Source organism: Myotis nattereri (assembly GCF_964212035.1).
Source record: "Myotis nattereri genome assembly, chromosome: 11".
NCBI classification, from domain to species: domain Eukaryota; kingdom Metazoa; phylum Chordata; class Mammalia; order Chiroptera; family Vespertilionidae; genus Myotis; species Myotis nattereri.
In genome coordinates, this window is record NC_138086.1 from 11562826 (window position 1) to 11577687 (window position 14862).

Here is a 14862-nt window from a genome sequence, read left to right on the forward strand (position 1 = left end):
TCTACTACTTGCTCTGCTTCCTCTCCTCTGGCACCCTGTTATGTGGATGTTGTTTTGTTTCATGTTGTCCCAAAGCTCCCTTAGGCTCTCCTCCTGCTTTTTAAGTTTTCTTTCCAGTTGCTGCTGTGCTTGGGTGGGTTTTTTTTAACCTTATCTTCTAACTCACTGATACACTCCTCAGCTTCTTCTAGTCTACTGTTGAAACTTTCCATTGTGTTCTTTATTGCATCTGTGTCATTCTTCATTTCCTCTTGATTCTTACACATGTTAAATTTGTCTTCCATCCTTTTCAGTATCCTTATAATCATTGCTCTAAATTCTTTCTCTGACAAATTGCCTCCGTTTTGTTTATTTCCTTTTCTGGTGATTGCTCCTTTTCTTTCCAATGGGGGTTACTTCTTTGTCTCCCCATTTTTGTTGTTCCTATGTGATTGTTTCTATGTATTAGATCAAATTGCTATGCCACCCAGATATATATATATATATATATGTTATGTGGGACCCAGTGGTACAATCTCTCTAGTCTTCTGGGCTGGGTAATGTAGGGTACTTGGGCTATTTGGGTTCTCTTGGTGTAGTTGGGTTTTGAGTGTTACTGTCCTGTTCATGGATGGAGTCTCCTCTCAGGGTGTGTGGTTTTGTGGCTCAATTTCTACTATGTTGGCTAAACAGCACAAAATACCACTCTACAAGACACGACACAAAGGGAACAAAACACAAATGTACTCATGACACTGATAACCCCAATATAAGTGACCACCAGAGTAAAGAGAATTAGGAGAAAGTAAAAAGAGCAAAAGTGATATCAAGAAAAGAAAAAGAAAGGTAAGAGAGAAAAGCAAAAGAAGAAAAAGGAAGAAAAATATGTATATGGGGAGAAAACACCACAGAACAAACAGATAAACCAAAAAATTCAAACAACAAACATCCAGAAAAAAAGGGGGGGGGCAGAATCTGTAGAGGCAGAGCTTATATACAGAAAGTAAGATTAAGGAATTGAATGAATAAGGGGAGGACCTTGGTTCAGTATATAGGAAGTAGAAAGAGAATGAGTGCATAAGAAGGAAAGAAAGAAAAAAATTTAAAAGATAAAATAAATAATAAAAAATAAAAATAGAACAAAGAAAAAATAATGCAAAACAAAATAAAGGAAAAAGTTTTCTTTATAAATAAAAGATAAAATTAAATTAAAAAGTGAAGCATCATTCATTTCAGCTGAATCTTTTTTTTGTTGTTGTTTGAAAAGATTTTGTTTTAATTTTTTTTTTTTTAAATATATTTTATTGATTTTTTACAGAGAGGAAGGGAGAGAGATAGAGAGCTAGAAACATCGATGAGAGAGAAACATCGATCAGCTGCCTCCAGCACATCTCCTACTGGGGATGTGCCCGCAACCCAGGTACATGCCCTTGACCGGAATCGAACCTGGGACCCTTCAGTCCGAAGGCCGACGCTCCATCCACTGAGCCAAACCGGTTTTGGCGATTTTGTTTTAATTTTATAAGCAATGGGAAACCACTTAAGATTTATAAATGAAGAAAAACTATTGAAAAAATTGCCAGTAAAGAATTATTAAAAAACAAAAACAAAAAAGAATTATTCAGATTAAAATATAAAACTAGACTGAGTGTCCTTGAGCATCTCCAGGAAGGCCTGCGGGGATGGCGCCTCCACATTCTGGAAGGTGTCCTGGACTCTGTCGTACCAGAAGAAGTATTTCTCCTCCAGCCAGATGAACCCGAAGTGGTCCTCATCGGACAGGATGAAGACTCCGGGGCAGCAGTGCCTGGGGTAGGCGAAGGACTCAATGTCCACGCCATAGAAACACGTCCTGCAGGTTCGGGGGTAGTTCTGGTCACTTGAGCGCACACCCACAGGCAGCACAAACCGGACAGGCTGCTCCTCCGAAGCTGCAGCCCCGGACTCCCTGATGCTGGGCTGGGCAGGGTTCTGCCAGCCATGGCCCTGGCTTTCCTCAGCCCCGTCTTCTTGCTGCTGCTGCTGCTGCTGCTCCCGGGTCACCTGCTCGTCAATCTCCGGGACCACGCGGGTGAGCTCCTTGAAGTTGCGGAAGATCTCGCCGTCTCGCAGCTGGATGCGGCGCAGGAGGTGGATCTCTAGCGCCTTCGAGCCGATCCCCATGAGCCTCGTGACCCTGGCGTACTTCCCGTGGAAGCTGAGCATGACGGTCGTGGGGCCGAAGGCGTTGTATTTGCGGTGGAAGAGGCCTGGCCCCATGAGGTGGTCCGGGTGGCGCGGCGGGAGGTAGAGGCGGCGGTAGGTCAGGCAGTCATACTGCTGTCCGTCCTCCTGCACCCGCCCCGGTCTCCCCTACGCCGCGTTGGTGAATCCGTTCGGTGGTCGGTCCTCTTGCACTGGATGGTGAGCCTGTCCCCCTGGATCTGCATGTGGCCGCTGTGGGGCCTGCCGAGGAGGCCTTCCATGCACTCCACCGCGGCCGATGTCCGCTCCGACAGGCGGATTCTGAACGCGGGCTTGAAACGTATTGGGCCCCGCACATGGGCCTTAAGGGGAGGCCTGTACCTCCCGCCAGTGATGCCTAAGCCGTCCACCGCGACATTCAGCGGTGTGCTACAGCTGTAATGCAGCTGCCACAGTCCCAAAGTGTGTCTGTATGGGAACAGCCTCGCATAGAATTCTCGGTAAGACATGCCCATCATCTCCGGGTTCTGCAGGTTTTCACGGACGCCAAACTCCTCGCGGCAGCGCCGTCGCCAGATGCTGTCGGGGTGCAGGGTGTGGTGGAATTTGGTGCAGGCCTGGGCCAGGCTGCGCAGATCGGGGCCGGGGAGCGAGGCGAAGATCTCCACCAGGATCTCCACCGGCAGGTCCTGCAGCGAGCAGTGCGGGGACGGCGGGGGCGGGGGCGGCGTGGGGCTCGCGAGTCCTCCCCTCCCCGCACAGCACCGCGCTGCCTCGTCCACCTCGACGTGCTTTTCTGCCGGGGACGGCCTGCTGTGGGCCGCTGCCGTCTCAGCTGGGCGCTGGCACTCCTGACGACACCGCTTGGCGTCGGACGCTGCCGTCTCAGCTGGGCGCTGGCGCTTCTGAAGACACCGATGTCCCTGCGCAGAGCCCAAGCTGCAGAGGCCAGCGCACTCCTCCATGCCTCCATGGTACCCGCCACCACAGCCGGGTCTTTAAACTGGCTCAATCCGCCCTAGAGTCCAGCCACGCCCCCAGGGCCTAGCCACGCCCCCTCAGAGAGGCGCCAATTGTAGGACATTTTTTTGGCCAACTATGCTGAGAACCATTTATTTAGATGCTGTCCTTTGATCCCTTTCTTTCTTTTTTGTTTTATTGCTTAAAGTATTACGAAGAGTATTACATATGTGTCCTTTTTTTCCCCGCCCTTGACAATCCCTTGGCCTCCCCTACCCCCCAGTGTCTTATGTCCATTGGTTATCCTTATATGCATGCATACAAGTCCTTCAGTTGATTTCTTACCCCCCTCCCTCCTGCCCCCCAACCCTCCCGGCCTTCCCGCTGCAGTTTGACAATCCGTTTGAGGCAGCTCTGCCTCTGTATCTATTATTGCTCATAAGTTTATAATGGTCTTTATTATCCATGAATTATTTAACTTTCTTGTCTTGGTTTCCCTATTCCACTTGCCCAGGAATTTTTCTGGCTTCTTACTATGCTGTTATAAAACGAGCATAAAACTTACCACACAGGTGTGTTGGGAAGTGAGCCTAAGGCCCCCAACATAAGATAAGGTAAGTCCTCAGTGATGGGAAGCTACCATTCCTATTGCTTGTTGAAGTCATTTTAGCGAGGAGGTTAATTCTGTGTGTCAAGTTGGCTGGGCCATGGGTGCCCAGACATTTGATCAAACATTATTCTGGATATTGCTGTGAGGGTGTTTTTGGATGACAATACATTCAAATCAGTGGACTTTGTGTAAAGCAGATTGTTCTCTTTACTGTGAGTAGGTCTCATTTAATCAGTTGAAGGCCTGACTAGAGAAAGAGCCTGACCTCCCGGAAGCAAAAGGAAATTCTGCAAACAAATGGCTTTTAGACTTGAACTATAACATTAATTCTTTGAGTCTCCAGCCTGGTGATAGCTCACTCTGTAGATTTTGTACTTATCAGCTTCTATAATTGTGAGTCAATTCTTTAAAATCAATCTCAATCTCTCTCTCTCTCTCTCTCTCTCTCTCTCTCTCTCTCTCACACACACACACACACACACACACACACACACACACACACACAAATACAAACAGAAAGGAGAGCAGGAGGTAGGCAGTCCAGGGCTCAATGACACTATCCTAAGGGCATGTCCCTATTGCCATGCAATCATATTTGTTGGAATTTCAAGACACTCCTGAATTTTTGGAAATCAAGATAGAGGCACTCATGAGTCCTCAGAAAAGGGAGAGGGAGATCTAAAGGGAGCAACACTTGCCAGAATTCATTGTTCCCACCTACTCCTGGTGATCTCACCAGGATGCTGAGGACCCTGGGCTATCTCTGCCCTGCTTGGCATCCACTGCAACCTCTTCAGGCAGCCACACCACTCCCCAGGCATCTCCGCCAGCCCTGCCTCCAGCTTCTCCCCACCTCACCCCTCAGAGACATGGGGGAGGCATGAGTCCTCAGAAAAGGGAGAGGGAGATCTAAAGGGAGCAGCACTTACCAGAATCCATTGTTCCCACCTACTCCTGGTGATCTCACCAGGATGCTGAGGACCCTGGGCTATCTCAAGGGATCAGGAGGAGATATGAGGATCCCCAAATATCCTCTCCAATTAGCCTAGGCTCCATAATGTTCCCTCCTTTCTTCCTGCAATGAGAACTGACAAATGCATTGTCACACACTGCCTCTGGCCTCTACAGAAAAGTTAGCACTTTGGCAGGGGGCAGTGGCAGCCCCCCAATAGAAAGACACACCCTTAGAGAGAGCATGGATCAGCTGACTCCTTGATTTCAGACTTCTGGCTTCCAGGACTGTGAAACAATTTCTATTGCTTTAAGCCACCTAGTTTGTGGTACTTTGTTATGACAGTCCTAGGAAACCGATACAGCCTGGCCGGCATGATTCAGTGGTTGGATGTCCACATATGAACCAGGAGATTACAGTTCGATTCCTGGTCAGGGCACATGCCCAGGTTGTGGGCTCAATCCCCAGTATGGGGTGTGCAGGAGACAGGCGATCAATGATTCTCTCATCATTGATGTTTCTTTCTCTCTCTCTCTCTCTCTCTCTCTCTCTCTCTCTCTCTCAAATCAATAAAATATATATTTTTAAAGAAACCAATATAGGGAGTTCACTAGATATTGTCCAAGTTTGCCAAAGTGCCAACCACTAAATTTCTGAGGGAAATCCAAGGATTAGTTTCTGGAAATCGGTGGCCACACCCATGGACTGCCCTCCTCAAGGATCTGTCAGAGAAGTCAGCTGCACTTCCCCAGGCCAATCCTCCACCTTGAAACCATCACCATTGCCCTAATGTGGAAACAAAAGCTCAGGGAGGGTTAGTGACTTGCCCAAGCTCACACAGCTGGCAAGGGCGTGGGGTCAAGACTTGAACTCGGACTCTAAAGCCCAGGTTGTGACACTTGGGCCCCAAAGAGCATCCTGGCTGACACCACATAGACAGGTTCCTCCTCAGAGCTGCATCCCTGCTGGCTCACCTCCGGACGTCTCATGCTGTGAGTCAGCGCATCCGCTGAGGCTTAATGCCCCATGGGGCTGGTTAGAGGTCCCACTCTTCCTTCCGGCCGCCACTTCTCAGTGTCCTGTGAGGTAGTCAGCACTGTTTTGAAGTTCCAAGCGCTCCACTGCTCCCCTGTTTGTGTCTGTCTCCACAGCCTTGCCTGCCAGCAGGTGGGCCCAATCTTCCCACTGAACCTGTCTGCCTGCTGTCAGTCTTAATCTCTCAGGCGGCGGTTTCTGACAGGGCTATAGTTAGGAAGGGTGCTGCATCACTTTCTGGGACTGAATGGCCTCTCTTCATCCCAATCCCTGAGTGCTCTTTGGGGCTATTCAGATTTATTGTCCTTTGTACTGCTCTGGGTGTGGCTGTATTAGCTGCCTTGAGGCTGCTGGGAGGGGCTGGCCCTTCAGGAGAAAAATGGCTGCTTAGGTCTGGAGGGTCAGGAATGTCCCAGTGCCTGGCTCCTGGTCACCTCTCCCCAAACCGCTCTCCTCCACAGCCTCTTCCCAGACTCCACATGTCCGCATCTCCACCTGCACCTCAGCCACGGGTGAGTGTTTGTATTTAAAAGGTCCGATGAACTGGTTTTAGCGAATAAAAGCAAAGACCAAACAGAGGCAAAACAACCGTGCAACTGCTAGTTTCTCTCCCTGGCACTGCACGATTCGGGCAGTTCTCGAGGCCGTCCCCCTGGGCTCAGCCTCTCACAGCTGTGGACTTAGATCTAGAACCCCCTGTCACCAGCAGCCCTGTGGACTTCCTTTCCACAGTCGGATGTTACGCCTATCCCCAAGGGACGTGGACTTGGTGCCATACAGCTTCTTTCTGACCCTCTCAGCTCAATGGTCTCGCAACTCTCTCCAGCCCAGATCCCTAATCCTACCATTCTCCAGGCGTCCTCTGCCCTTCCCAGCTGTGAATTGTCTCACAGCTGTGTCAATGTCTTTTATTCCAGGTGGATGTTATTTGATTTAGATGCTTCTTCTATCTGCTCCGGAATAAGGCTCAGAACACATCTGCCTATTCGGCCGCCACTTTCTCTCTCTCCTGGATTGTTTATTTTTCTTCTAAACTATGTTTTTATTGATTTCAGAGAAGAAGGGAGAAAGAGAGAGAAATAGAGACATCAGTGATGAGAGAGAATCACCAATCGGCTGCCTCCTGCATACCCATCAGTGGACAAGTGGATAAAAAAGTAGTGGTACATATATACAATGGGATTATATTTGACCATAAAAATAATGAAATCTTACCATTTGTAACAATATGGATGGATCTGGAGGTATTATGCTCAGTGAAATAAGTCAGTCAGAGAAAGTCAAATACCATATGAATTCATTTATATGTGGAATCTAAGGAACAAAGTAAACAAAAGACAAAATTGAAACAAACTCATAGATACAGAGAGCAGACTGCTAGTTGCCAGAGGACAGAGGGCTTGGGGTACTGGATAAATAGGTAAAGGTATTAAGATGTACAAATTGGTAGTCACGAAAGTCATGGGGATATAAGGTAAAACATAGGGAATACAGTGAATAATAATGTGATAACTATGTTTGGTCCCAGTTGGATACTGGACATACGAGGGGAACACTATACAAAGTATATGATTATCTAACCGCTAAGCTGTACACCTGAAACTCATACAAAATAATATTGAAAGTAAAGTGTAATTGAGAAATAAAATATTCAAAATAAAAATTAATTTAACAAATAAAAGGAAAATAATTATCATCACTATGGCTTCAGGCCAGTAAGCACAAGTCACTGAGAAACTATGACCTGCATGCATAGCTGTGCACTGGGTGTCCTGCAAGTAACTAAGATAGATCTGTCAAGAGGATTGGGGCTCTGAGGCTGCAAAATGATTGACTGTCCTACTATCCAAACATGAGTAGGAGTTCTGGTAATAGATGTTATTTCAGTAAAGACTATACATGAGAAACTTCTCCTGTCTCCCATGATGGAAGACATTTTATGAATACATACATCTGTAATGTAGATAGTTGGCACATGGACAAACCCTCCAAATTTATGTTGTCTTTGGTAATCCTTATTGCCTAGTTATCATAATTTACCAAGGTGACATCCCTTTTCAGCCAACCATTACCATAACATAAATTGCAGTGTTTGGCTTCAGGGCACCAGCCACAGAAGGACACTGTGACACAGACATTCTGGAGTAATCCAATGCAAATCATATCTGATGTTTGACTTTGTAGCATAAGATGAATTTTTTTAGGTGTAGTTCAGTCCATGTTCCCTGCCCCTCCCTTTACCCCTACCCTACATTACTAAAGTCTTATAGTATTTCCCTGTTAAATCATTGAACTGCTAGGTGGCACAACTTTTTGAGATTCTGCTATATTAATCCTCTTTATTTCTTTAGTGAAGTTTTATGCTTTGGTTAAAAAGGGGTTTGGATTGGCTTTTTGAAGGTGGGACAAAATTACCTCATATTTCTGGAACCAAAAAGTATCTAAATTTCTTTTGTTTTCTTTGTATCATATTATAAATAGGAGAAAATAGAAATTTTATTAAAGATAGCCACATGGAAGACAACCATCACCTACTGGAACAGTAATAATACATCATATATCCATAGCAGATTAGGAAGAAGAAATGGCTGCATTTTTGTTTGTTTGTTTGATCAATTAGTGGCTCCTAAAGCATGTGCTTAATTAATACAAATTTCAAATATATGAGTTTGTTGCCTGACTAAGAAAAGGGATACATGATACTCCATACTCTTAAATGATTATAGAGAGTAATTAGGTTAATTTTTGAAATTAATTCAGCAAGGATCTATCAAACCCTTGTTTTACTTCTTTTTTTTTTTTTCCAAACCCTTGTTTTGAAGATACTAACTTTTAGGTCCTTCTAGATTTAGAGATGAATATGTATTTCCAAGAAGCTTTCAGTTTAGTGAAGAAAGATGTTTTTTAAAAATCAAACAAAAAACCCCACAGTAAGTTGAGGCAGGTTGAATCAGTGATCCATGACTGTTGGAAATGTGCTGCGGGGAGTGCAGAGAAAGAAATCTCTTGAGAGCAAGCCCTGTGCTGTTTTCTTCTCCAACACTCAGGTACTAGTGTGGACATTCAGAGCATCTGTAGTGAATACATGACTTGTTAGATGAAGATGCATTAGACATAGTGTCCTCACTTGGGAGGAACTTTGGGACTTATTTATCTTCTAGCTTCTACCCCTAAAACACTTTTAGAATTGTAGGTATGAAATTGACCCTCAGTTGACCTATCTCATGAATGGAAACAGTAATAATCCTTTTAAAATTACATCTTGATTGTTATTATTGTAGATGAACAAAGGAAATTAGGTACAAAAGATTATCACTGAAAAAATTGGTCTCTCCTATCTAAAATTTTGCCTCATGGGTTTTCCAAGACACATCAAATTGACAGCTTAACTCATAATTACATAAAATTTTCCCCAAGATTATTACATTAAATTTCAAATTTGTTATTATGAGCCATTTATGACTTTTGAAAAGTCAAGAGTCATTCTCCCTGAGATGATCTATTCTTTTAGCGGCATCATTCCCATAAAGGGTCTTTGGGAGCCAGAAGTGGTGTTGTTTGCTTTCCTTGTTTCTGGCCCCAAATTCTTGTACTTTTCTTCAACCATGTTTCAGTGTTTATTCTTGCTTTCTTCCTGCCCCACTTTTTCATTCCACTGCTGTTTCAAATAGACATCTAATACACTTTCCTGCATTCTTCTAAATGCCTTAAGGAAAGCTAAATACAATACACATGTTGAGAAATAACAAGTTACTCCCTCTTAAAAAAAACATCAACACCATCACTTTGGCTCCCAGAAGCTAAATTATATGTAGATGTTTGCATATATGAAGAAAATAATATAAAGTAATTTGAGATGTTAGTATATTAATTTATGGTTTCACTTAGCAAACATTGACCACCAATTACGTTTCAGACTTTGTTTTGTGTTGTGGGGACAAAGTGTTGAAGAAACAGCTTTTATCCCTAAAGCACACCATGTAAGTAGGAGAGGGAAATAAGACTACAGACAATGCTGTAAAGTGTAAAGATTGTGATAGTTCAACCCAAGATGGAAGAGACACCTCACCCAGGGGCAGTGAGAGAAGCCTTCCTTGTGGAGATGGAATCTGAGCGGAGCCAGAGAGTGAAGGTGCTGGAAGCAAAGAGAGCATATTGAAAAGTTCCAGGCAAGATTGACATCACTGTGTGGAGAACTCTGTGTAGCTCACGGAACAGAGGGATGGAGGAGGGCTGCAGCAAAGAGCCAAAAATGTTTAGGGTGAATTAGGTAGGGCTTTGGCTCTAACTTGGATTTTATTCTGAAGCCCATGGAGGAACCTGGAGGCCATTTCAGCAGAGGAAGGACTTCCATGTGATCATGAAGTGAAGAGAGTGGCACGATGGATTCATGCTCAGCCCTTTTTTTTTACTTGAAGTGGTTGAGAAATGAACACAGTGCAAAATCACTAAGACATGAAGGAGTGGAATGCCACTGAAGAGGACCAGTGAAATTATTTCAGACACTGGGAAGAAGCAGAATTCTATCCTTTAGGGAGACATTGCTAGTTTTCCAACCAGTAAATATAAAGGAGTTATTGCAGTTTGATTTTCCTTCTTTAAATAATTCCAGTGCAGAAACTTTATTTCCTGGGTCATGATCAAAACTTTCTGTTTTAGCCCAGCTGTGATGTCTCAGTGGTTGAGCATCGACCTGTGAAACAGGAGGTCACGGGTTTGATTCCCGGTCAGGGCACATGCCTGGATTGTGGGCTCAATCCCCAGAGTGGGGCGTGCAGGAGGCAGTTGATCAATGATTCTGTCTCATCATTGATGTTTCTATCCCTTTCTACCTCTCCCTTCCTCTCTGAAATCAGTAAATATATATGTAAAACAGTAACAAAACTTCCTGTTTTACACCATAACCACTTAATTTCTTTTGCTTTCTGGTGATCTCTTAACTACAGGAAATTGAGGCCTCTGTAGACCCAGCATAACCCTTAGATACTTTGTCTTTTGGGGGAATGTACCTAAGAAGTGATTAAGAGCCTACTTGAACTCATATAACCCAGTGACACCTACCTACTTCTGTTGAGTCAGAACAGTGACATGAGGAAAACAAAAGTGGAATGTGGGAACAGGTGCAGCGTCCACCTAGTATTCATTCGTAGGTTATGAATTTGTAGACATGGTGTGAATGGCTGTGTGTGTAGATCTACAAGAAGTTTCATTTGCTAAAAGCAAAGTATCTGATAAATTCTTGCCTTAGTAACACTTCAGTTACTACTAAACAAGGCCTGAGAGTAATTGATTCCCTGGATTTAATTCTTACCAAAAAGGAAGAATCTTAAGAAAAGGAGACCATGTTATCTTATAGTTCATAATAGTAAAAGAATGGGACATTAGTTATAAACATATTCCCCAAATCTAAAAGCCAACGAACAAATAGCAACCACAAGAAAACAAACTTTGACTCTTCTTTTAATTCAGAGGAAAGGCAATTATAAATCCAGAAATGGAGTCAATAAATGACTTAACTTTGGGATGACAGTATTTGGTATAGGAGATACAGTTGTGTGTGTGTGTGTGTGTGTGGTGGGAATTGATTCAAGAAGGATGGGAGAGCCCTAGCTGGTATGGCTCAGTGGATAGAGTGTCAGCCTGCGGACTGAAGGGTCCCAGGTCCAATTCCAGTCAAGGGCACATGCCTGGGTTGCGGTCTCAATCCCCAGTAGGGGGCGTGCAGGAGGCAGCCAATCAATGATTCTCTCTCATCATTGATGTTTCTGTCTCTCTTTCCCTCTCTCTTCCCCTCTGAATTCAATAAAGATATACTTAAAAAAAAAGATGGGAGATTCTAAAAGATGAAATTATAGTTGTTTCCAATGGGATAAATGTAAAAGAAACACAAGTGATTAAAGTATATGAAAAGATCAGAATGACAAATAGCTAAATAAGTGAGGTAGAAACCTATAAGTAGTTGTTCAGGGTGGCTAAAGTCCAGAGGAAGCAAAAGTCTCAAGATTTTAATTGTAAACATATTTTCCAAGTAAAATGATAAAGAAAGCATAAGAGAATAATGATAAAAAGCAAGTACCATGCTTGCAGTATGGGATGGTGACGAGGATGTGGTATTGCAGGACCAATTCTGTCACTAATTAGGTAAGCAGCTCTTAAGTGTATCATTTAGCTTCTTTGGACCTGTATTTCTTCGTCTTTAAAGAAAAGATTTTTGAGGATGATCTTCACAGTTGTGTGCTCTTGTCCAACGCTTTGATCTATCTACTAGTAATACTATTTGGAGAAGAAAGCAATGTGCTAATAAGATGATAAGAACACACAACTATTTATTTCTAGTTTATATTTCCCCTCAATGATTTTTATTCTTTTTTTAAAAAGAATTTAAGCAAATAAGTCAATCCCAGCAAAATTCTAGAAGTGATGATTATGTTGTTTATGAACACTTAGGAAAGAAAGAGGTGATTAAAGATCCAACATGGATTTACTAAGGAAGTTTTTCCAAATAAAAACAGATGAGGTAGTGGATATGAAAGCTTTGGAGTCCATACAATAGTATTTCAATGTTTCTTATTAATGTAAATGGCCATATTTCTGAATTAGAGGAATGCTGTAGAAGTACAATTGACCCTGAACAACTCAGGTTTGAACTGCATTGGTCCATTTATATGCAGATTTTTTTCAATAAATATATGCATATTTTCCCCCCCAGTAAAGATGTTGTTGGCCCTCCATGTCCCAGAGTTTTACATCTTCATTTTTAACCAGCTGTGGATCCCTCAGATGCTGACAGCTGACTGTATGCACTGTTTTATGCCATTTTATGTATGGGACTTGAGCATCTGCAGATTTTGGTAACTGCAGAGGAGATCCTGGAACCAATCCTCCCTGCATATTGAGGGGCATCTGCCTGGGGGTAGGCATCCCTAACCCTCCCATTGTTCAAGGGTCAACTGTATTTATATCTTTATTTAAATAAAACATTGGTAATGTTTTTAATGCTATCTTTTTAGATAATGTGGAATGATGGGTCATAAAACCTATTATACCAGTAATATAAATAATCAATCTATATAATAAAAGCCTAAGCTACCATTACAATGGAACAACCAGAATGATCAGTCACTATGATGCACACTGACTACCAGGGGCCAGATGCTCTATGCAGGAGCTTCCCCCTGTTGATCAGTGTGCTCCCACAGGGGAAGCGGCCGCTTAGCCAGAAGCTGGGCTCACGGTTTGCATGCGCAGTGGCAGTAGCAAGGGCCCCTCTGCCTCCACAGCAGCACTAAGGAGCAGCTAGCTAAGTGGTAAAGAGTGAGCAGGCGAGCAGTAAGGAGTGAGGGATCCCGGATTGCGAGATCCCAGGGGGATTGGGCCTAAGCTGACAGGCGGACATCCCCCGAGGGGTTCCAGACTGCAAGAGGGTACAGGCTGGGCTGAGGGGACCCCCCCAAGTGCATGAATTTCATGCACTGGGCCTCTAGTATCTATATATATAAAAGGCTAAGTGACCATTTGACTGGCCAACTGACTGGTAAGTATGGTGTGCACTGACCACCAGGGGGCAGAAGCTCAATGCAAGTGCTGCCAAGCTGTGGTGACTTGGCAGTGGTGGTTCTCGGGTGACGCACCCTGGAACCAGAGAGGAGGGACCCAAGTCCTCGCGGGGCTGCATGATTCCACCATCAGCTGTGGGTTATGTTGTCGCTGAGGCACTGTTGGCCCTGAATATGGTTTAGTGCTGAGCTACGGTGACTTGGCAGCGGCGGTTCTCAGGTGATGCACCCTGGAACCAGAGAGGAGGGAGCCCAAGTCCACGCGGGGCCACATGATTCCATCTTCGGCTGTGGGTTATGTTGTTGCTGGGGCACAGTTGACCCCTGATCTGGTTTACACACACTTGCATTCCACACCCTGTATGACAGTAACTTTGCAGAGTGCCCTTTCGCACTCTAGGACCCGTTGGGGGATGTTGGAGAGCCGGTTTCGGCCCGATCCCCACAGGCCAAGCCAAGAGACCCCACCTGCGGAAGGGACCCCACTCACTCTGCAGATGCCCTTCGAGCCACAGCGCCGCCCCAGATGCTGCCGGCCAGGGAGGGACCATGGGAAGTTGGCTCCAGGGCATGTCCGGCCCTTCTCACCCAGTCCCACCCCACCGACCACCTTCTAATTAGTTTTCTTTCAATGTGCATGAATCTGTGCACTGGGTTACTAGTACTATCTACTTATATAAAAACCATAGGTGGTGTTCATCACATACAGACAAACAGCTGAGACCGAGCGGAAGGAAGTCAGTCCTACAGGGGTTGTCTTGGCAGCGGCTGAGCCCTCCTCCAAGCTGTTTCTGGAGCTGTTTCCCTTAAGGGCGGAGTTTGAGGCAGGAACCCGCCCTGAGAGCGTGGAGGCAGATCTTTCTAAAGTGTGCCGTGCCAGCACGGGGTGAACCTGATGGGGTGGCTTAGAGGCTTAGAAAAGACAGACAAGAGAATGAAAGCCGGGTCTCGGTGGGACACTGCTTCTCTGAGAGACAGCGACCACCCCCACAGCCATTCCTTTATTTTATAGCAGATGCCAGCTAGGAGGCAAAATAAGGGCGTGACCGAGATGTTTACAAACATTCTCCTGGGTTTCAATCCTACTCAACTGCATGCACCTGAACTCTATCAAGCCCACATCACTCAGGCACGTGGGGCCACGTGTTCAGACCATAGGTTCAAGCTTACAACTACAGCTGTTGGCTATAATTGTGCTGGGAGGGCCCTGCCCTCCAAGCTAGGACTTGCACGTGGCAATGAGAGGACTGTGCCCTCTCATCAGTCCAAGGCTTGAACCTGTCCAAAACACTGTAGTGGCTCCCCACAATAAAGTTTTAATTCTGTTTCTCTGTTATTAATGTTGTGGCTCTACCCCATAACAAAGAAACAAAGGAAAATTTCCCCATCAAATTTCTGAATAGTATTACTTCTTCGGGAATGCTGTGTCATAAATTAAAATTGAAAGTGGGTGCAATCATCATGCTATTGAGAAATCTCAATAGTAAATGGGGTCTTTGTAATGGTACCAGATTTATTATCAAAAGATTACAACCTAACATTATCGAAGCTGAAGTATTAACAGGATCTGCAGAGGGACAGGCTCT

General features: G+C 44.7%; 2 protein-coding genes across 5 annotated transcripts in view; one reads left to right on the top strand and one right to left on the bottom strand.

The window, feature by feature from the left end:
• Positions 1-14862, top strand: part of ST7 (suppression of tumorigenicity 7) — a 308904-nt gene that overhangs the window by 234350 nt on the left and 59692 nt on the right. The window lies entirely within an intron of this gene.
• On the bottom strand, positions 360-3128 carry LOC308526567 (F-box only protein 31-like; the record flags this gene model as incomplete). The annotated part of the gene is given in 2 exon segments (XM_081101688.1): positions 360-2324; positions 2327-3128. Coding segments are annotated over 2 exon segments (1521 nt in total). The 3' UTR covers positions 360-1605.